The following is a 22,800-nucleotide window of genomic DNA, read 5'->3' as shown; positions in this document are numbered from 1 at the left end:
CTCAATGGTGATTCCAGCATAGGAAAAAAAACGATTCAGTCTCAGGGAATGTAAGAGGACACAAGGCCACACAATGAGATTGGAGGAGAAGTGGTAAACTCTCTTCCACAATTGGCGTCAGCGATAAGTATTGATATTCTAAAAGACCCTTGGACGTGTAGCTTAAAGAACACAACATACAGGGATAAGGGAAATAATTATCGACATTGACACACAGACACCTTCACAGGTTGAACTGTATAGACTATTGTAGTACACTGTGGATTTGCCTTTAGTAAATTAACCCCAATGTTCTTTAGCAAGGAACATACAGTACATTCCACAATAATAATTATGCTTCCAAAATTAGTATGTGCTGTAAATTGCCCCTGTTTCTTCTTACTGGAGGCTGCCATTTTGTTGAATCCCAATGCCCCTGAACAGAAGTAAATCATGAAGTGGAACTATACCCTTTAATTTAACATTTTCAAAAAACAGTTACATCAGGATTGCATAACTGTCACATTTGCTTGTGTCCTCAATGAAATTGTCAAACCAACAAATGGCTGGTGTCATAAATTATCACATGTGCAGCGCTATGGCAGTTGCGGATCAAACAGAAGCAGCTTCCTTGGCTGTAAAGGATAGGAGGGTTTAATTCGGCTTTAAGACTGTCAGCAGATCGGCCTCTACAAATTCAGCAGTGCCCAAAAATGGAGAACTGAGCATGTGCAGAACAGGGTGAGACTGTGTATTACTGTTTTTTAAAAAAAATATACACCTATTTGTAATGTTTTACATAGCTATACCTGCAAAAGAGGCCAACCTGAAGTGATCTAGCAGGACCTATTTTCTGACTAAAGTTCCACTTTAATTTTCTTTCTAAAAAGAACATACATTCCACATTAATTGTTATGCTACCAAAGTTAGTGTGTGCTGTAAATTTCCTCCAGCTCTGCTCCTGTTTTTTTTGCTGGAGACGGCCATTTTGAAGTCCAGAGCAGTCACTTCCTTATTGGAAACTCTCCCCCTCTGCTTGGTCTCAAAAATGATATGTCACTTTCTTCAATTAAAATATGTACATTTCCAGCATTTATTGTATGTCTTGGCTCAGACAGAGAGAAAGGCTGACAGAAGCTTTACAGGGCAGACGTTTACAGGCTACCCATGAAGGAGAAAGGAGAGAAAATCAGGAAGATAAGATAAGACACTGTTCTTGTCAGTTTAACTTTTTTGTGTTGCCCTGGCAGTAACATTTTCCCTGTCACCTCTCCTGCTTTTCTTTTCTCCCTCCCTAATCTGTGTTCCTCAGCACAGTCTGTGTCATTCCTGTTGCTTTCTTCTGCCTTCAGCAACAGTAAATCCTAAAGCTGTCAGCTGATCGGCCTCTAAAGGCTCTGATTTAAGCCACAGAGTCGGCACCTTGTGCCACCATTAGCACCCTGCACCATTCTCAGCACTGTTCGTCCCTCTCAGTACCCCGTGCCACTCTCAGCACTCTGTGTCACTCTCAGGACCCTGCGTCACTTTTAGCACTCTGCACTTGAAGTGCAGTCACTGTAGATCTAAAGGGGAAGATCTGAAATGAGGAAAAGCTCTGCTGATTTTTATCATTCAATTATGTGTAAGTAAAAATGCTGTTTTTTATTTTTCTTGCATGTCCACCTCATATCTACAGCGACTGCACTTCCAAGTGCACTATCAGTGCACTTGTAGTGCACAGTGGATTTGCCTTTAGTAAAAAAAAAAAACATTTTTTTTTTTTTTATCTAGTTGTTATGGGTAAAGTTCTGTTTTAATTGTTATCAAACTGTTATGGGTAAAGTTCCTCTTTAACCACTGTACTCTAAGTGAATCTATAATTGGTATGAAGTTACCATGTTTGTCCTGGGTTTATGCGTAACCCAAGCTATTATCTCTTTGGAAATATAGAAGATTAACTAATAATTTCCTGTATGTTCCTACTAATGAACTCTGCACTAATCTGAATTATTTTTTCAATAAAATATAATCTTTTAATAAAAAAATGAATTCATTATATAGTTTGTTAAAATAAATATCATGACCACTTTCGGTCAAAAATGTTTCCAGGATCACACCTACATAATCCAATACTCTCCCCCGAAATGAGTGGGAACAGACAGGTTATATGGTTTCCAACCCAACTGGCATGCAGAAAATACAGATAGTAACTAGAGCAGCCTTTCTCAACCTTTGAAACGTAGAGGAACCCTTGAAATAATTTTCAGGTCTCAGGGATCCCCTGCTAAAAATGACTATATTTACAACTCTTGATACATTAGTGTGATGGTCAGTGGAAAGAATGCTCCTTACACTTGTGGACATTGGGAAGAATTACCCCCTTACAGATAGCTAAAAAGATCAATGGTGTCAGGGAAACTTATCTGAGAGGCAGAAATTGCTTATTGCTCAAGGAACCCCTAGCAACCTCTGGAGGAACCTTGTTTGAGAACCACTGAACTAGAGCATTGGCTTTACGCTAGCACACAGCCTTATACAATTATAGTAAAAAGTTTAAAATGAATACACAATATTACTACAGTTTTCACCTTTCACAAACGGTGTGGCTCACCACCACTTGGTATATTTAAATGTGGCTCTCAAGCTAATAAAAGCTGGTGACCCTTGAGGTTAGCAATCTATGTAAATGCATTGCTGAACTAAAGTGAAGCACACATATGATATGAGGCGGGTATCTTCCAGGACTCTAGCAAGTTAAGAAAATAGAGAAGTTCTGTGGTTTCTTAGGGGGTGGCTCTAGGTGTGCAGCTGCTAAATTATCTAATACAGAACAAAGTGACAAAGGCTGCAACTTCAGCATTGTCTATGAAGGAGAGAACATTATGCAAGAACTGAGGGGCCCATACGCTTCTACGCCAAGCCCCTGGCTGCAAGGTAGGAAAGGTCTATTTATTTTGCATAGTGGTTGGTACGTTATATATTGTACAATGTGAAATCGATGTCGTTCGGTGAAGTGTATTATATGTATTCTGGGAAGAGGATCCTTTGATAACTCCTCGACTATCACAACAGACCATAGTTTGGAAAGCCTTGTTCTACAACTTAACAGTACAAAGTGTAACATTTAAAATTCAGCTAGTCCAATCCTTTTTTAGGTAAAATTTCCTCTTGTTGATATCAACAGAAAACATTTTTTTTCTAACAGCTCATCCTCATGTGCAGCAGCATTTGCTACCCCTCTGAAAAGCAATCCGCAGTAGATTGTTTTTCAAAAGGCGTTTGACATGCAGTGAGGAGGCAGTATGTCACCTCTTCGCCACCTGTTTTGACTCTGAAAATTACAACTTACCGCGCCATAACTGCATGCAGAGCAGGATGATTTTGGCAATGTCTCATTTACTGGAATGGATTAGCTTTAGCAGCAGTACTGGTCCCAGAGCGGCTGCATGCCCTCATTTAGATGGGTGGTTTTGGGTTGTAAAACCTCACCTCAATTGCCTGCTTTTACTGCTCCCCGGGTGCATATTTGAACAAGCCCTAAATGTGTTTATTGTTGATACTGTGTTTTATATGCTCAGATACTAGGAAGTGAATCAATACAGAATTATCTTTTAAGCATGCATGTCTATGTCCCAAGCAGACACCTTTACCACCATTGTAAGCTTAAATTGTAATTATCATTGGATATATTTTTTTAATTTTACGTGCATGCATGCTGAGTATTGTTGCTGTCTGATTACTGGGTGGAAAGCAGACTAAGCCCTGCCAAAGACCAATTGTTTTTTTTTTTTGACCAGCCAGCGGGGTGATTGAAAATAAAATGAAGAAATTCCTCCATCCTCACAAGCAAGGTAGATGGAGGAATTGTCCCTGATGTATCATTGTATTCTGACAGCAGGTCTCCTCTGCTGTCAGAATACACTGTTCAGAAGCTGCAGCCAATTGGCTGCAGTTGGTTGATGGAGAACATTTTTTGCAATACTCCCGTTCAACAGAAGTTGATCATTAGACCAACTTCTGTTGAACTGGAACAATCCTACGTGGATCGAAAACCAGCCAATCCCTGCTGAACCGGCCAAATAGCGATTTATCTATGGGTAGCTTAAGGAAATGCTCACCCGTACACATAATCAGGAAATCGGAAGTATAATTTCATAAAGCGAACGATCAGCCATTTATCTGATCGTTAGTATAGCGCTTTTGACAGCTAATTCCAACTTTTAGGATGACAAAACCTGAAGGTGCAGGTTATACATTTTTTTATCGTACATGAACACAACATTCAATTTTCATTTAAATAGTTCAGTTTTCTTTTCCGAAAAGAATCATAAGAACAAGACTTTGCATGCTTGAAAACGAAAGAATACATTACAAAACAATTCAACACATTACATCACTTCCGAAGTTGTATTCTGTCGTTTGAGAATTTTCGTAGAATAAGTAATCACTTCAATTTCAATATGAGACTAGCATGCAACAAAAAGCGGATGATTATTCGTCCGATAATCTCATCTTGTGTACAGGGCTTAAAAAAAGATGGACCTTCCTTGAGAAAATATTTTACTTTATGCTGTGACATATCAGAAAAATTTTAACATTTTAAGTCAAGAACAGTAAGCTAAAGTAGGCGTCTGCAAACTTTCTAAAGAAAGGGCCAGTTTACTGTCCTTCAGACTTTAGAGGGGCCGGAATGTGCCCAGTGGGAGTAAACAATAACCGATCTTTGGTATTCGGGGGAGAAATAGTTGGTGTCAGTAGGAGAATAGTGCCCGATTGTTCGTGTCAATGGCAGGACTAATGCCTCAAGAGCCGGATAAAAGCAAGCAAAGGGTCACATCTGGCCTCAAGAAAGGTCTCAAGAAAGGTCCATCTTTTTTTTCTTAAGCCCTGTACACAAGATGAGATTATCGGACGAATAACCGTCCATTTTTTGTAGCATGCTAGTCTCATATCGAAATTGAAGTGGTTACTTAACGTATGAAAATTCTTCTTCTTCGACAAAAGTTGATTGAAAAAATAGCGAAAAATGACTAAACTTTGAACCATGTATGCTAGGCTTTAACTATCTGCGTCTGAGGTTCTAAACACAATTGTTCAGTGTGTGCAGAGGGGCAGGAAAATCTCAATAAGGACATATCCAATGCTGACTCCGTGAGATAAAAACAGCTGCAATGAGACAAGGTTTTCTAAGGTTAGAATTCACCTGTTTAGCTCCTTTGGTCTGAATGAGAGAAATCACTTAATTCCCCCAATCCACAATAAATAGTGTGAATGGAGGAATCCACACTGCCCGCCATTGTAATCTGACAGCCACAGCTGCCTTAATACCTGAACAGTGACTGTCAAGTATTTATATACTGTATGTCTGCATGCACCAGACAGCCTTACAAATAAAGTATGTTTTTAGGACTGTGCTTTTTCATATAGGTAAAGTTGTTTGCCTAATCATACCTTTTGTATGTCAAGCTCGATCATCTAAAGTATTATTCTTTTCTTCCTTTGGCCTTCTTTAATTTGTGAGGATAATGGAGGTTCAGATAAAAAACCTGTATCTGTTATAACTATAACGTTGTCTGCGCAGTAATAGAAGCCATGCACAGCTATGAACAGTCTGGTTTATTTCTGTAATATTTGTGTATTTTAGGCGCCATTTTTAAATTTTAATTTGAGAGTTTTGCAAACGAATACAAGTGTTTTAGAAGTATATTACCACATGTAGCAAGCTTTCAGGAGGACAGTGCTTAACCCTTCCTGTCTCTTGCCCTTGGAAATCTTCAGAGGAGCCAGGTGGGCTGGTGGACAAGTAGCCAGGAAGGCTGGTAGTTCCTGCAGGCAGTAGAGCTGGGAGCAGTTCCATAGAGGAGAGAAGATACTCTTGTATGCAGCTTACAACATACTGTGCTTTTTTCAAAGGGGACTGAGTGCCGGTTCACACATGTGTGATGTTAGACATCGTATGTGATTTGCAGTGCACTGCTCTGCAAATCACATGCGATGTCTGTGCATTGCGAATTCAGCCATACAGGTTGTATGGCTGAATTTGCATCGCATTCGGACCAAAGTCGCACAGGACCCTTTTTTTGGACTGCACCAGAATCTGATCGCATGGGTGTTCACACCTCTGCGATCTGATTCCTGTCCTAACTGACAGTTCGTACTGCGATATGGGAACTGATCTAGGGGTGTCGTTAACTTTATATTGACACTCAATTCGCATATGGCATTGTGAACTGCCTGTGAGCCGAGTGCAATGCGGGAACCAGCAGTGGATTTGCAGGGTTCCCGCATCGCGTATGTGTGAACCGGCACTGTGAACATGTGCTTCCCAAACAATAATTCCTCCCACCGCCAAGAACATTACTCCCCCCCCCCCCCCACCGCCCCCGGACAAAACGACTTTTAGCAAAAATCCCCCGATCCTTAAATTGTACTCGAGTTTGACATGACATTGCTGGTAATTCCCCACTGTCCACCCTCTGCTAAAGAATTCCCTCCCCTCATCTCCAGCACCTTTACAGCTGCAGAAGGCACCATATACTTGAAGGATGGGAAGGAGTCTGTGGCATCAGTGGGAGCATGTCACCCCACCAGCACTCCCATGCCTCTCTGCAAAGGAATCACCAACACTCTCATGTGACAGTTAATGTCCCAGGCTGTATTTAGAGGGGCCATTCATGTCTACTGCTATTGACATACACCCTCCTCCTTCCCCCACATTAAAAACTGGTATAGAGTGGTCATGGGTTGATTTGTATTTGCAGCTGCTAGTGTTGCCACCTGGGCTCCTCCTCTTGTCGCATTGGCGGTGGTGTTTACCATAACATCATAGAAATGTTATTTAGTCTACTTGGATGCAAAGATTTGGTCAGCCCATAAGTCTTTGGTTGGCGAAAAGCTTACATTTACATACATAGTTACATAGTTGGTAAGGTTGAATAAAGACAATAGTCCATCCAGTTCAACCTGCGTGGGTGTGTGTTCGTGTAGATAATAATTTCCCATATCCCTGTATATTGTGTTTGCTAAGATACACATCCAAGAGTCTTTTAAAACTATCAATACTTGCTGTTGACATCACTTTTTGTGGATGAGATTTCCACATATTTCCACATCCTTACCGCTCTGACTGTGAAAAACTCCCCTACACAGCCTAAGGTTAAACCGCTTCTCTTAATGTCTCATTGTGGGGGGGCCTGTGTCCTCTTACAATCCCTGAATAGTTTTCTACCTACACAGGGATTACCATTGAGATATTTGTATATCGCTATCATATCTCCTCTCAAGCGTCTCTTCTCCAGGAAGAATACATTTAGCGCTTGTAGACGCTCCTCATATTTGATGTCCTCCAGTCCCCTTATTCATTTTGTTGCCCTTCTCTCTCTCCAGTTCCAGCATATCCTTTCTGAGGATTGGTGACTAGAACTGGACAGAATACTCCAGATGTGGCTGAACCAGAGTCTTATAAAGTGGTAGAATTATCATTTTATCTCTGGAGTAAATCCCTTTTTTAATGCATGCTAATAGTCTGCTGGCTTTGCTTGCCGTGGCTTAACATTGCATGCTGTTGCTCAGTGTGTCATCTACTAGGACACCCAGATCCTTCTCCATTCTACTTTTTGTCACTTAAATAAGGATTCTGGTGTGTACCGAGGTCCATTAGGAACTGCAGGATAAGGCAGGTCCTCCTTAATTTCATCTATTTTGCAGAGGCAGGGGAGCATTGACTTTAAAACACAGCGGGAATGCCTTGGAATGGGGAGGTGTGAGCAGACACTGGTGGACTCCTGAATAAGGCAGTTTCCTCCTGTTGCAGCTGCAAGACTGACATGTCGGTTAGAGTCTTTGGAAATTGGATCCAGCTGCTTGGCCAATTGACTGCAGTCAGGTTTCTTTCCAGTGGTGGTCGCTTGTCACGTAGATGTGCTATGCAGAGAGCTGCCAACCCAATGCGAGCAGCTGCAAATAAAAATCAAGATTCGCTCTCTCGTTCACCGCTCACCCCCCGCCGTGCAGCCCAGTCCCTAACAGGCCGTGAACTGGCACCATTACGTGGCCTGGGGTTTGGGGCCCTCTGCTCTAGACTACTCTGTATCTAGACAAGTGTCGAAGTATAACATTATGACATATTTTGAAGAGGGATAGACACAAGGAAAGCACGCTACTCTATCCCATTTGTGAAGTGCCATATAAGCAAGTACAGTTTTAGCTGATGATAGACTGCCTTTTATTAGGGAAACTAAAGTGCATGTCAAGTCAACATTTTCAATTCTAGTGTTGAATAGAGTGGTGAAAGATTACAACTCATTTCAGCTTTTTACTGCATTTCGGGGCTCTGTTACAGAGATTTACAGTACACTCACTTTCGGTCCCACTGACAACAGTTTCACCAACATTTGCAACAGGAGAGTAATAAAAAGCATTTTTTTTATCTATGTTGTTGTTGGAAAGTTCCCCTCAATTCCTGTATGATAAAACATCATCAGCACAACAGGGAATGGAGGGTAAATCTTAAACTGCATCTTGGAGAAAAGTAAAAACCTGATGTGGATTCCATCCCTTCCCAATTCCATTTTAAACTAAGAAAAAACATTTTTGCTGGAGGTCCACCTAAACTGAGCAAAAAGCTGTGAAGAATCTTGGAGTCCAAAGAAACAGATTTTAAGAAATAATAAATTGTTTCAGTACAGGCTATGTATTGGTAGTTAGATCCACAAACTGAGGTTTTTAACTTCCCTCTTAGCCACTTCTGATTTTAATTGGTAATCTTTTCAATCTGAAAATATCATGTATTTGATCATGCCCGATATACAATATGAGGAAGTCGAAAGCTACTTATTTTGCAGGCCTGTTCCTCTCCAGCTCTTATCTTATACTTGTTTATTTAGGACAGCTTAACACTTGAATAGGGTATTTTATTGTGTTGTTTAAAATGTAATATAAAACTTTTTCTTTCTTGCAACCACGAGGATGAAGGAGTGTGTTGAGCTGGCCCCGCCGGGTCAGTGATTACTGCTATAATAGCCACTAGCAATAATCGCATTTAAAATCTGACAGGGTGTTTGTACTCAAGTTGACTGATCTATTAACTAGAATTACTGCCTCAAGTCTTTTTGAGTATGATGCTACAAGCTTGGCACACCTATTTTTGGGCAGTTTCTCCCAATCTTCTTTGCAGGACCTCTCAAGCTCCATCAGGTTCGATGGCGAGCGTCGGTGCTCATTTTCAGATCTCTCCAGAGATGTTCAATCGGGTTCAAGTCTGGGCTCTGGCTGGGCCACTTAAGGACATTCACAAAGTTGTTCCATAGCCACTCCTTTGTTATCTTCGCTGTGTGCTTAGGGTCCTTGTCCTGTTGGAAGATTAACCTTTGCCCCAGTCTGAGGTCCAGAGTGCTCTGGAGCAGGTTTTCATCAAGTATGTCTCTGTATATTGCTGCATTCATCTTTCCCTCGATCCTGACCTTTCTCCCAGTTCCTGCCACTGAAAAACATCCCCACAGCATGATGCTGCCACCACCATGCTTCACCGTAGGGATGGTATTGGCCAGGTGATGAGCAGTGCCTGGTTTCCTCCAAACATGAAACTTGCCATTCAGGCCAAAGGGTTTAATCTTTGTTTCATCAAACCAGGGAATTTTGTTTCTCATGGTCTGAGAGTCCTTCATGTGCCTTTTGTCTTTACTGAGTAGTGGCTTCTGTCTGGCCACTCCATACAGGCCTGATTGGTTGAGTGCTGCAGAGATGCTTGTTCTTCTGGAAGGTTTTCCTCTCTCCACGGAGAAACACTAAAGCTCTGTAAAAGTGATCATCGGGTTCTTGGTCACCTTCCTGACTAAGGCCCTTCACCCCCGATCACTCCGTTTTTTCCGGTCGACCCGCTCTGGGACAAGTCCTGGTGGTTCCAAACTTCTTCCATTTACTGGTGATGGAAGAAACTGTGCTCATTGGAACCTTCAATGCTGCAGAATTTATTTCTGTACCCTTCCCCAAATCTGTGCCTTAAAACAATCCTGTCTTGGAGGTCTACAGACAAATTCCTTGGACTTCATGGCTTTGTATGTGCTCTGACATGTATTGTTAACTGTGGGACATAAATAGACAGGTGCGCCTTTCCAAATCATGTCCAATCAACTGAATTTACCACAGATGGACTCCAATCAAGTTGTAGAAACATCTTAAAGATGATCAGTGGAAACAGGATGCATCTGAGATCAATTTTGAGATCAAATTTGCAAAATCCAAACTTTTAAAACGATTCAAATCCGGATCAGTGGAGAAATGACCGACCCGTTTGGAGTCTGTGTGAAGAATATCTGGTTGTTAAGCACTGGGCCGGGAAGCCGGCCACCACCTCCTTAACAACCAATGACTCCTCAGCTGTCAGTGGGCTTTCCCACTGACAGATGAAATGTAAACAACATAATGCCAGCAATAGAAAATTCTGAAACAAACCAGTGTGGTGTCCCCTCCAATATATACCAGGCCCTTATCCAAGCATCTAGCCCACCAGGCCAGAAAAAGGGGGGGGGGGCGAGCAAGCATTCCCCTCATGAACCATACCAGGCCACATGCCCTCAACATGGGGGGGGGTGCTTTGGGGCAAAAGCACCTTGTCCCCATGTTGATGTAGACAAGGGCCTCTTTCCCACAACCCTGGGCTGTGGGTGGGGGCTTATCGGAATCTCTAAGCCTCCTTTAACAAGGGACCCCAAAGCACCCACACCTCCCCATGTTGAGGGCATGTGGCCTGGTATGGTTCAGCGCTCGCTCCCCCCCCCCCCTTTCCTGGTCTGCCAGGCTGCATGCTTAGATAAGGGTCTGGTATGGATTTTGTGGGGGGCCTATACCAGTTTTTTCTTTCTTTTTTTTACGTACCTGGGCCGGCAATTGCAACTGCGAATCAATTTAAATTTAATATGACTTTTTTTTTTTTTTAGAAGTAGAATTTTAGCTGCAGCAGGTTCTGAACCTGGTACATATGCGCCACTTTATAGGCAGACTACTGGGACCCCCCAAGCACTATATTAAAGGATTTTTTCATCCTTATTGTTTCACCTAAAGTGAGGACCCCACACCTTTTTTTTTTTAAAATTTTGGCGTGGGATTTCTCTTCCAATTCATATGACCCCAAGGGCCTGGTATGGATTAGGGGGGGAACCCCACGCCATTGTTTTTAACATTTTTGTATTGCCTGCATTGTTTTCTTTTACATTTCAGCCGTCAGTGGGACTTTCCGGCCCGCTGCTTAACAACCAGCAATTCTTCACATAGAATTTGAATCGGTCGATCATTTCTCGACTGATCCGAATTCTAAACATTCTGAAAATTTGGAATTTGGAAGAAAATGAATAAGAAAAAGGAATATATAATTTGGAGATTCGGATAAATCCGAATCTCGGAATAACCAAAAATGTGTCCATGTCTATTTATTTGGGTACATTCAGCCTGTCTATACAATACATGGTTCAAATCTAGGCTGGTTCAGCAGGGACTCAAACAGTCTATGGCCGGCTTAACAGTTTGTAGTTTCTTTTTGCCATTGATGGCAGGAACAATGCAAGTCTTTTTATAGATGGGGCAGCATTATATGTGATGCAGAGGCTTCCATTCCTAAAGAACTTGTGAACTGTGGTGATTTGCTAGCCATTAATCAGGACAGAAAACTATGATTTTTGTTCATATTAAAACACGTGTAGTATATGGTTAGGTGTGTTTGAGAGAGGTCCACGTACAGCACCAACACCGTCTGGGGGATGGTATTGCAAAGAGCAGCCCTGATCCTCCTGAGTCCAATGAGATTGACAATTATAGTCACCTGGCTAAAAAAATAAAATCATTATCCTTTTGTTGTTTTATGAATTGTACCTCCTATGTCATGTAACCCAGGTTCTTCCCCAGTGGATTGCCCCGCAGCCAGGCACACAATCTTAGCCACACATTATCTCAATAACCAGTCTAGGGGTGTTCTTTTTTTTATTTTTTAATTTTTTTAGAGAACCTGGATAAGGTTGACAGAATTGAGTGAGATACTCCAAAAAGCAGAACTATGTACAGAATTGAGGACAATAGACTCCTTTCTGAACAGCTGAAACAGAAGTCCTAGCTTATAACAGACTGAAAGAGGTTGTAAACTCAGTTCACTTATTTTTTTTTTTTTTACAAGCTGAAAGAGAAAAACATAATGAGCTAGTATGCATCGCATACTAGCTCATTATGAAATACTTACCTTAGAACGAGCCCCCGCCGTGCCGTCCGCTCACCTCTATGACGGGCGACATGTCCAGTCGCCCGTCTTCCGGGATCGCGGCATCCGGCCATCTGATTGGCCAGAGCCGTGGTGAGGTCACTCCCACGCACGCGCGCGGGAGCCGACGGTCACGGCACGGGTCTCTGAAGAAACGGCACCAGCGGCCGTTCCTTCAGAGCGCATGCGCCAGTGACGTCACTGGCTGCATCTAAGGTAAATATCTCCTAAACGGTGCATGTTTAGGAGATATTTACAGTACCTATAGGTAAGTCTTATCATAGGCTTACCTATAGGTAAAAGTGTCAGAGGAGGGTTTACTTCCTCTTTAAGACTTGGCTTTGTAGTGGAAACCTGGTGAATTCAAACTCCTTTCTTTAGAATCACAAGAGCAGAGTCCCTTCACACAGAATCAGATAGACTTAGCTCTTCAGAACACGGCTGATGCCCCCTTTAGACAAAAACCCAGCTGACTCTCTAGCGCAAGAGGATGGCAGCAGCCCAAATGTCTTTAAGATCTCTCATAGCAATCTGTACTGACAAAATGTCCAGGGACAGTTGGTTGCCTCCTTCCAACTTCCAAGTGATACCAGACTAGATCTTCAGGAGACAGTCCCTCAGTCAGCTCTCCCTGGCTTCAGAATCCAGGCCTTCTGGTCGCCCCCCTGAGACATCACGAACAGCAAGCACATGGCAGTGTTGCCCTGGAGGGCAGTAGCCATCCAGGTTGGACTGATCCTCTGCAGGAAAAGACCCAGAGCTCAGTCTCTTAGAGTATTTATGCAGACTCCCAGTAGCCTTCAGGGCCCTGCTCGCTGGGATTGGCTAGGGCTACATAAATATTCTTACTGACATCTGCATAGCTCCACACCTATGTCCTAGACAATTATACAGCTCTCTGGAAAGGAAAGGGAAGGAAACAGACTAGCAGCAGCTGAGAACATAGAGCTGACCATATTAATCAGCTGCACTGGTTAGTGGAGTGAGCACAGCTAGATTTGCCTAACACAGCAAATTCAGCCACACTGGTTACAGTGAGGCAAGCTAAATTTACCTAACAAAAATACCCACAGTTCCACTGAACACAGTGAGCCAGCACTAAATCTAACGAATTCTAGCACTTATCTAGGAGGGTGCTACAGACATACTTAGACAGGCACTTCTGCGTGGAACACATATCTTCAGTATGAGCTTAGTTTTTCCTGCCCCTTCTGTTTTTGTATTATCACAGAAAAAGCATTGCACTGGCTGTAGGTAAGCTGAGCAGTGAGAAGACACTAACAGAAATATTTCCTATTGCCAGTCACATTATGGAGGGCTGCAAAGTGGGAAGAATACTTAAAAGTACACAGACTTTGCTACATGCTGCAAAATCAAAAATATGTTAAAGAATTAAAGTAGAATTATAGGCATTTTTTTTTCATTTTGGATAGAGTAAGGGAGGGTAGTAAATGCTGTCAGATTTGTTTTTGCAACCGATGTCCCATTGTGGAGATTTCCCTTCACTTCCTGTCCCATAGCCAAACAGGAAGTGAGAGGAAATCCCTGCAAATTGAGGAAACTCCTTGGGGACACCAGGTCACCAGAACTAGTGACCCCATTGGAACTTTTCACCTCTATTACTTTTCTGGGACAACTTAAAATTTGGGGATTTTCTTTTACTTTTACTTTCAATGATAATAATAAAAAGGATAAATACAGAGGTTGAATCTCCTTATTGGGGGCAGAGACAGCGATAAAAAAACTGATAGGAGTTTTAATCTATCTCTACTCTATCCAAAACTGTAAAAAAAAGTTTTGCCTTTAGTTATACTTTAATTAGATGGTTGAAAACTATATATGGGGTATGTTTAACCTGAAAAAGAATCCATAATTCTGTCCAGTGGCCAGCCATTCTTTACACAGCCCTCCCAGACAATACTGACCCCTCCCTCGAGACAGCATGCTATGGGGGCACCCGAGCCGAGCCGCTGCTCTGTGCATCCATTCAGACACAGAGCTGCCTGACCCTGCCTCCTCTCTCTTCTCATTGGCTCACTGACTTTGGTGGACAGCAACGGGAGCCAATGGCGCCCACTGCTGTATGACAGCCAATCATAAGGGAGAGTCCCTGGTCTTTGTGGCTCTAGTGCAACATTGCTGGAGAGGGAGCTCAGATAAGTATTAGGGGGGCTGCTGCACACAAAAGGTTTTTTTTATCTTAATAAGAATGCATTAGGATACAAAACCTCTTTTAGAGCCACTTCAAATACCTTTCCATCATTAAGAAGAATCCTATTGCATTCCTGTACCACATAGCACACATTACACTATACTATCAACTGTGCAACAACATATCATAAATGATATGATCAACAAAGCGTGCAATAGGAAAAAAAGTTTTTCCCCAAGGGTTCACACTCACACACAGAACAGAAAGAAATTAGTAAGAGGGATTTCCCCTTCATTTTCATAGTACCAAAATGAATGCAATAACTGCAAAGAGTACTAATTTCGCAACCAAAACAGTGAAACAGAGAATATTGGTTGCATCATATAAATGACAACATATTTAATGTACCTTGTATAACAAACCACTTAAAGAATGCAATAGTAAATACTAATTTACTAGGCTGGCATATTCTAGTAAACATCAACACTATGAGGTGGATTTATTAACCACTTGCCTACTTTGCACTTAAACCCCCTTCCCATCCAGACCAATTTTTAGCTTTCAGTGCTCTCACACTTTGAATGACAATTGCGCGGTCATGCAACACTCAACCCATATAAATTTTTCGTCCTTTTTTCATAGAAATAGAGCTTTCTTTTGATGGTATTTATTCACCGCTGGGCTTTTTATTTTGTGCGCTATAAATGAAAAAAGACCGCAAATTTAAGAAAAAAACATTTTTTTTTTAGTTTCTGTTATAAAATTTTGCAAATTAGTAATTTTTCTTCATAAATTTTGGCCAAAATGTATACTTCTACATATCTTTGGTAAAAATAACCCAAATAAGTGTACATTATTTGGTCTGCTTGAAAGTTAGAGAGTCTACAAGTTATGGTGCTAATCATTGAAAATTGATCACGCCTAATGTACTGACAGCCTATCTCACTTCTTGAGACCCTAACAAGCCAGGAAAGTACAAATGACCCCCAAATGACCCCTTTTTTGAAAGTAGACATTCCAATGTATTTAATAAGAGGCATGATGAGTTTTTTGAAGTTGTCATTTTTTCCCACAATTCTTTGCAAAATTAAATTTTTTTTTTTTTTTTTTTTTTTTACAAAATTGTCATATTCAACAGGTTATTTCTCTCACATGGCATATGCATACTTACAACTACACCCCAAAACACTTTTCATTTCTCAACCACCTATTACACTTTTGAAGGCCCTGGAGCACCAGCACAATGAAAAAGCCCACTAAATGACCCCATTTTGGAAAGCAAACACCCCAATGTATAATCTATGAGGCATAATGAGTCTTTTGAACATGTCATTTTTTTCCAGAATCTTTCGGAAAATGTGGAAAAAAAATGAAAACGCATTTTTTTTACACAAAGTTGTCAATTTATAAGATATTTCCAACACATAGCATGTACATAGCAAAAATGACACCCCAAAATACATTCTGCTACTCCTCCTGAGTATGGCGATACCACATGTGTGAGACTTTTTTACAGCCAGGCCACATACAGAGGTCCAACATTGAAGTAGCACCTCCAGGCGTTCTCGGAGCATAAAATACACTTTTCATTTCTCAACCACCTATTACACTTTTGAAGGCCCTGGAGCACCAGCACAATGAAAAAGCCCACTAAATGACCCCATTTTGGAAAGCAAACACCTCAACGTATAATCTATGAGGCATAATGAGTCTTTTGAACATGTCATTTTTTTCCAGAATCTTTCGGAAAATGTGGAAAAAAAATGAAAACGCATTTTTTTTTTACACAAAGTTGTCCATTTATAAGATATTTCCAACACATAGCATGTACATAGCAAAAATGACCCCCCAAAATACATTCTGCTACTCCTCCTGAGTATGGCGATACCACATGTGTGAGACTTTTTTACAGCCAGGCCACATACAGAGGTCCAACATTGAAGTAGTACCTCCAGGCGTTCTCGGAGCATAAAATACACTTTTCATTTCTCAACCACCTATTACACTTTTGAAGGCCCTGGAGCACCAGCACAATGAAAAAGCCCACTAAATGACCCCATTTTGGAAAGCAAACACCCCAACGTATAATCTACGAGGCATAATGAGTCTTTTTAACACGTCATTTTTTTCCAGAATCTTTCGGAAAATGTGGAAAAAAAATGAAAACGCATTTTTTTTACACAAAGTTGTCCATTTATAAGATATTTCCAACACATAGCATGTACATAGCAAAAATGACACCCCAAAATACATTCTGCTACTCCTCCTGAGTATGGCGATACCACATGTGTGAGACTTTTACGCAGTCAGGTCACATACAGAGGCCCAACATGCAAAGACACATAGCATGTACATACCATGAATTACCATGAATTACACCCCACAATACATTCTGCTGAGCAAAGGGTAAACAAAAGCTTACCTGTAGTTTTAGAAGCGCAGTTGTCCACAGGAGTTGAGTCCAGGCAGCAGGCAGGGACTTGGTCAGCAACAGTGCATGCAATTCTCCAGGCAAGGATACCAGTCCAGTGTCAGTGCATGCAGCAGGCAGAGGCATGATGGTAGTCCTGCAGGCAGAAGTAGGGCCTCTGTCGGGATAGAATGGGGACAGGGGTAGAGGCTTCTCCCACCCAAATCGCTTTGAAGCCTCCGGGATCCAGACCCTAATCTGAGAAGAAGAACAACAAAAAAAATAGTTTTCTTCATCCAGAAAAACAATTCTGGTCCCCTCACATATGTGAGACCCCTGTGGTATGAATCCCACTACTTCAAGAGGCAGGCAAAAATCGTGGTCAAACAGTCCAGGGTCAGTTCCAGAGCAGGCAGAGGTAGGTACAAAATCAGCAGGCAAAGGCATGGTCAAATAACCGTCCAGGGTCAGTTCCAGATCAGGCAGAGGTATGAACAGAATCAGCAGGCAGAAGCATGGTCAAAAAACAGGCCAGGGTCAGTTCCGGAGCAGGCAGACATAGGTACAAAATCAGCAGGCAAAGGCGTCGTTGAATAACAGTCCAGGGTCATTTCAGGAGCATACAGTGGCATAAGGGGTGAAAGCGGAGGACTACGTTTACCATACTAATAATTTAGACAAGTATGGTAACGGCGGAAACAGTCGTCTACACAGAGGCCTGGTTGGGAAGGACACTGGGGACAATAATAGCGGGTGTCTTTTCGAATTCCTGCCTTGGTACACACCCTACATTTTTTCTGCCGTTTTTGGTCTCTTTGTGTGGGAGGGATTTTACTTGGAAAATGGCGTTCAGACAGTCTGCTTATTACGTCAGATCTAATGTTTTCTGGTGGGCCGTTTGGAAATATGAGGGTTGTGAAGATTTCCTCCAGGTAATAAAGGAAGGGTTGGGGGCTTTCGGTGGATTTGCGGTATAAAATGTAGGAATTGTATATGGCCAAATGAAAAATATAAATTGCTACTTTTTTGTACCAATGATAGGTACGTCTTGTGGGTAGATAGGGTTCCATCATTTGGTCATTGAAATCCACTCCCCCCATGAATAAGTTGTACTCATGTACACATGTTGGCTTTCGGACTGGGCCATTCCTTCGTCGGGATTCCACATAGTTGTCATTGTGGATCGAAGACAACATGTAGACGTCTCTTCTGTCCCTCCACTTCACAGCCAGAACTTCCTCATTTCTCAGACTCGCCGTCTCCCCTCTTCTTAGCTTGGTGTTTACTAGCCTTTGAGGAAAGCCTTTCCGGTTTTTTCGGACCGTGCCACATGCAGGAGTCTTCTTTTTGTGAAGGTTTCGGAACAGGGGCAAACTTTTTTTTCAAGGAGAGGGTAAATTAGGTCCCAAACTACTTTCCCGCTTGATCCCATGTAGTCCGGACATTCAGGGGGATGCAGCTGGGTGTCCTTCCCTTCGTACACCCTGAAGGCATAGGTGTACCCTGTGGCTCGGTCACATAGTTTGTAAAGCTTCACCCCATAGCGGGACCGTTTGCTGGGAATGAATTGTTTGATGCCCAGCCTGCCAGTAAATTTCACAAGGGACTCATCCACACATATATTTTGGTCTGGGGTAAATAATTGAGGGAATATTTCTGAAAAATAATTTAGAAGTGGCCGAATTTTGAACAGCTTGTCAAATGCTGGGGAATTTCGGGGAGGGCACTGGGTATTGTCGTTGAAATGGAGGAACCTCATGATCATCAAATAACTGGCCCTGGGCATTACTGCAGAGTAGATGGGCATATGGTAGATTGGTTTGGTTGACCAACATGCTTGCAGTTCGTTTTTTTTATTGAGTGCCATGTTGAAGGTGAGGCCTAAAAATATCTTGAACTCCTCCACCGTTAGGTCTCTCCACTCAAAGGGACGGGAATAAAAAGATGTGGGGTTACTCTGGATAAATTGTTGTGCATACAGGTTGCACTGGGCCACAATGGACGTCAGCAGGTCCTCCGTAAAAATTAAACGGAAGTAATCAATTGGGGCAAAGTTCTCCGTGTTGACCTAGACTCCTGGCTGGGCAGTGAAAGGGGGGATGATGGCTTCTCCTGAGTTGGGAGGAAGCCACAGGGGGTTCAGAAGGGCATAGGGAAGGCTGGCGTTGGTCCTAACCCTTTGGGGGCGAGGTGACACCCCACTTGAGCTTGGCCTTTCTTGCCGAGGCACTGTGGTGCTGGTGGATGGCACTGCGGAGCTGGTGGATGGCACTGCGGAGCTGGTGGATGGCACTGCGAAGCTGGTGGATGGCACTGCGGAGCTGGTGGATGGCACTGCCTCCTCCTCACCAGAACGCCTTCGTTTGGCAGGCGGGCAGTATTCCTCCTCGTCGGAGTCGGTCTGCGTCCCGCTGCTAATGACCGGCTCGTAATTTACTTCGGAGTCAGACTCTGACTCCGAAGCAGAAAGCTCCCTGTCCATGTCCTCACTTATGATATTGAAGGCCTCCTCGGCTGAGAAAATTTTTTTTGCCATCGTTGGTGACACTGATGGGCACGGTGAGACTGATGGGCACGGTTAACTGGCTCACTGATGGGCACTGTGATGGGCTCTGTGGGCACACTGATGAGCACACTTATGAGCACTGATGAGCACGCTGATGAGCGCTGTGGGCACACTGAGCACTGGGCACACTGATGAGCACTGGGCGGCACTGATGAGCACTGGGTGGCACTGATGAGCACTGGGCGGCACTGATGAGCACTGGGCGGGCACTGATGGGCACACTGGTGGGCACTGGGCACACTGATGAGCACTGGGCGGCACTGATGAGCACTGGGCGGCACAGATGAGCACTGGGCGGCACTGATGAGCACTGGGCGGCACTGATGAGCACTGGGCGGGCACTGATGAGCACACTGGTGGGCACTGGGCACAATGATGAGCACTGGGCGGCACAGATGAGCACTGGGCGGCACTGATGAGCACTGGGCGGCACTGATGAGCACTGGACGGCACTGATGAGCACTGGGCGGCACTGATGAGCACTGGGCGGGCACACTGGTGGGCACTGATGAGCACTGGGCGGCACTGATGAGCACTGGGTGGCACTGATGAGCACTGGACGGCACTGATGAGCACTGGGCGGCACAGATGAGCACTGGGCGGCACTGATGAGCACTGGGCGGGCACTGATGGGCACACTGGTGGGCACTGGTGGGCACTGGGCACACTGATGAGCACTGGGCGGCACTAATGAGCACTGGACGGCACTGATGAGCACTGGGCGGCACTGATGAGCACTGGGCGGGCACTGATGGGCACACTGGTGGGCACTGGTGGGCACTGATGAGCACTGGGCACACTGATGGCACACTGGTGGGCACACTGGTGGGCACTGGTGGGCACTGGTGATCACTGGTGGGCACTGGTGGGCACTGGTGATCACTGGGGGGCACTTTTTTTTACACTTACAGTCTCTCCTCTCCTCACACTGCAGTCTGTGTGTGAGGAGGGAGAGCTGGCAATGAGTGATGATCTCAAATGTTTACATTTGAGATCATCTCTCATTGGATGCCTCGATCGTGACGAATGGCCGCTGTGATTGGCCATTCTTCACGATCTGTGATTGGCTGTGTCCAAGGGACACGGCCAACACAGATTATCCCCGGTGCGCGCTCGCGGGAGCGCGCGGGGAGTCTGTTACTACCGAGGCAATGACAGATGATCTCATATGTTTACATATGAGATCATCTCTCATTGGATGCCTCGATCGTGACGAACGGCCGCTGTGATTGGCCATTCGTCTCGATCTGTGATTGGCTGTGTCCAAGGGACACGGCCAACACAGCTTCTGCCCAATGCGCGCTCGCGGGAGTGCGCGGAGGGCTTGTTTATGGGAGGCCGTTTAAAAACGGCCTCTCAAAAATTCAAGTCCGCGCTGCAGCCGTATATAGGCTGTAGCGCGGATGTGAGGGGGTTAAAGGCAAATAGACTGTGCACTTTGCAAGTGTAGTTGCCCATCTGAAAGAGCAGATCAGAGATTAGTAAATGAGGTAAAGCTTCACTCTGCAAAGAATACCCAATCAAGGAAAATAAAAAAAACAGCATTTTTGCTTGCACATGATTGGATGACGGAATTCAGCAGAGCTTTCTCTCATGTATTAAGCTCTGGTGCAACTGCACTTGCATAGTGCACAGTTTATTTGCCTTTAGTAAATCAACCCCTATATTTACAATTGATCATCCACCAAATAAAGGACATGATAGTAGAAAAAAAAAGCATAGTAGTACTTCAGGACAGCATATCATACCAAAAGAATCGACTGACAACATGGAATACAGCAATTAGCCGAGATAAACTGGTCTATTGTCTAGACATCGGAAAATGGATTAGACATTAGAGGTTCCTCTTACATCTTTGTTTGCTGAGAAGAGGACCTCCCAGTTTCACTAACTTGTTGCCTACATGCTGCAATTTCCAGAGAGTCTACTGTTTTTTGGTGGTAAGGGTTTATCTATTGATTTTATTTTAATGCTGATTACATCCACTGTTGTTATGCCTGTGCCATAAGGCTAAGCTGCCTAGCTTTTTTGTGAGTCTACTATCTAGTGGCCAATATTTTGGATGTCCATACACCTGATGTTTAGTATCTTTTTCTTTTATTGTCATGATTGAATCTAGAAGATTTTCCAGGAGAGAGAAAGAAATAGATAGGGAGGGGAGGGGGAAGCCCAACATATAAATTAAAATCTCTATCTATCTATCTATCTATCTATCTATCTATCTATCTATCTATCTATCTATCTATCTATCTATCTATCTATCTATCTATCTATCTATCTATCTATCTATCTATCTATCTATCTATCTATCTATCTATCTATCTATCTATCTATCTATCTATCTATCTATCTATCCTTATATTAATATATCCACCAATGCAGCATATCATCTGTTCAATCTATCTGTCTGTCTGTCTGTCTGTCTGTCTGTCTATCTATCTATCGTGTGGAAAGTAATAACAGTATATGTTTTTTAGGACGGGCAGTTCACTGTTTTCAAAAGAAGTTCTCACAGACCCCTCTATTTTAAGGGCCCTTTCACACAGGCGGACCGTTCAGATCCGCCTGTCCGTATTTTTGGCGGATCTGATCGGTCCCCCCATGCATCCCTATGGGGCATCGGATGTCAGCAGAGACATGTCCGCTGACATCCAATCCGTGAAATCTGGACGGATGGAAACCCTATTTTCCATCTGTCCAGCGGATCGGATCAGATGGGATCAGGTGAGAACGGACCGGCGGTCCGTTCCCATCCGATTCCCCCATAGAGATGTATGGGGAACTGACAGCTGTCATCCTCCTGCCCAGCGGGGGATCGGCGGATCAATCCCACGCTGAGATAAAAGTAGTCCGTCCGACGGACAGGCTGTGGGAAAGAGCCCTAAGGGCGAACTAAGCAGTCCCTCTCAGACTTCCCTAGCCTTGGTGACTGAAACAGGATTAAGAGGTCTGCATCAGACCATCTTGGGCTGACCAAAATCAAGCAGGCTGAGTTCATGCACTGGGTGTTTCCCCTGTACTGGGCCCTCAGGGCCTCAGGAAATATAACAGGTGGTAAGGAAAATAGACATACAATTTATGCCCTTTGAAAACTTAGAGGTGTTCCTTGGATTTTGGGCCCCTCTATGCATGAAGGCTGAAAACATGTGTCACACATAATTTGTTAAAATGACAACTATGGAAAATAAAAGCACATAATATGTATTTTGTTAATTTTCCAAACAATTGAGACAAAAAAAAACTATAACTTCAAAAATGTCACCATGCCTCTTATTAAATACCTTGGACTGTCTTCTTTCCTACAAGGGACCATTTTGGGGGTGTTTATACTGTGCTGGCATTGTAGGGCATCAAGAAATATGATAGTATATTGTATATACCATGGTTTCACACAGACTAAATAATTTACTTGTATTACTTGCTTTTCTTTACAAAGAAATGTAATAGAATACATTTTGGTCTAAATT

At 43.3% G+C, this 22,800-nt stretch overlaps 1 protein-coding gene across 1 annotated transcript in view; it reads left to right on the top strand.

Moving 5' to 3' along the window:
• Positions 1–2,812: 2,812 nt before the first annotated feature.
• The window catches only part of FLT3 (fms related receptor tyrosine kinase 3), a gene marked incomplete at its 3' end in the record, with an annotated part of 140,654 nt that continues 120,666 nt past the window's right edge, over positions 2,813–22,800 (top strand). The window contains 1 exon segment of the mRNA XM_082248175.1: positions 2,813–2,895. Within this exon segment, the coding sequence (XP_082104301.1) occupies positions 2,844–2,895 (52 nt within the window). The 5' untranslated portion in view covers positions 2,813–2,843.

This window comes from Pelophylax lessonae (assembly GCF_965119305.1).
Source record: "Pelophylax lessonae genome assembly, chromosome: 2".
Taxonomy (NCBI): domain Eukaryota; kingdom Metazoa; phylum Chordata; class Amphibia; order Anura; family Ranidae; genus Pelophylax; species Pelophylax lessonae.
Note: the sequence above shows the minus strand (reverse complement) of the source record. Positions and strands in the feature narration are given on the sequence as shown.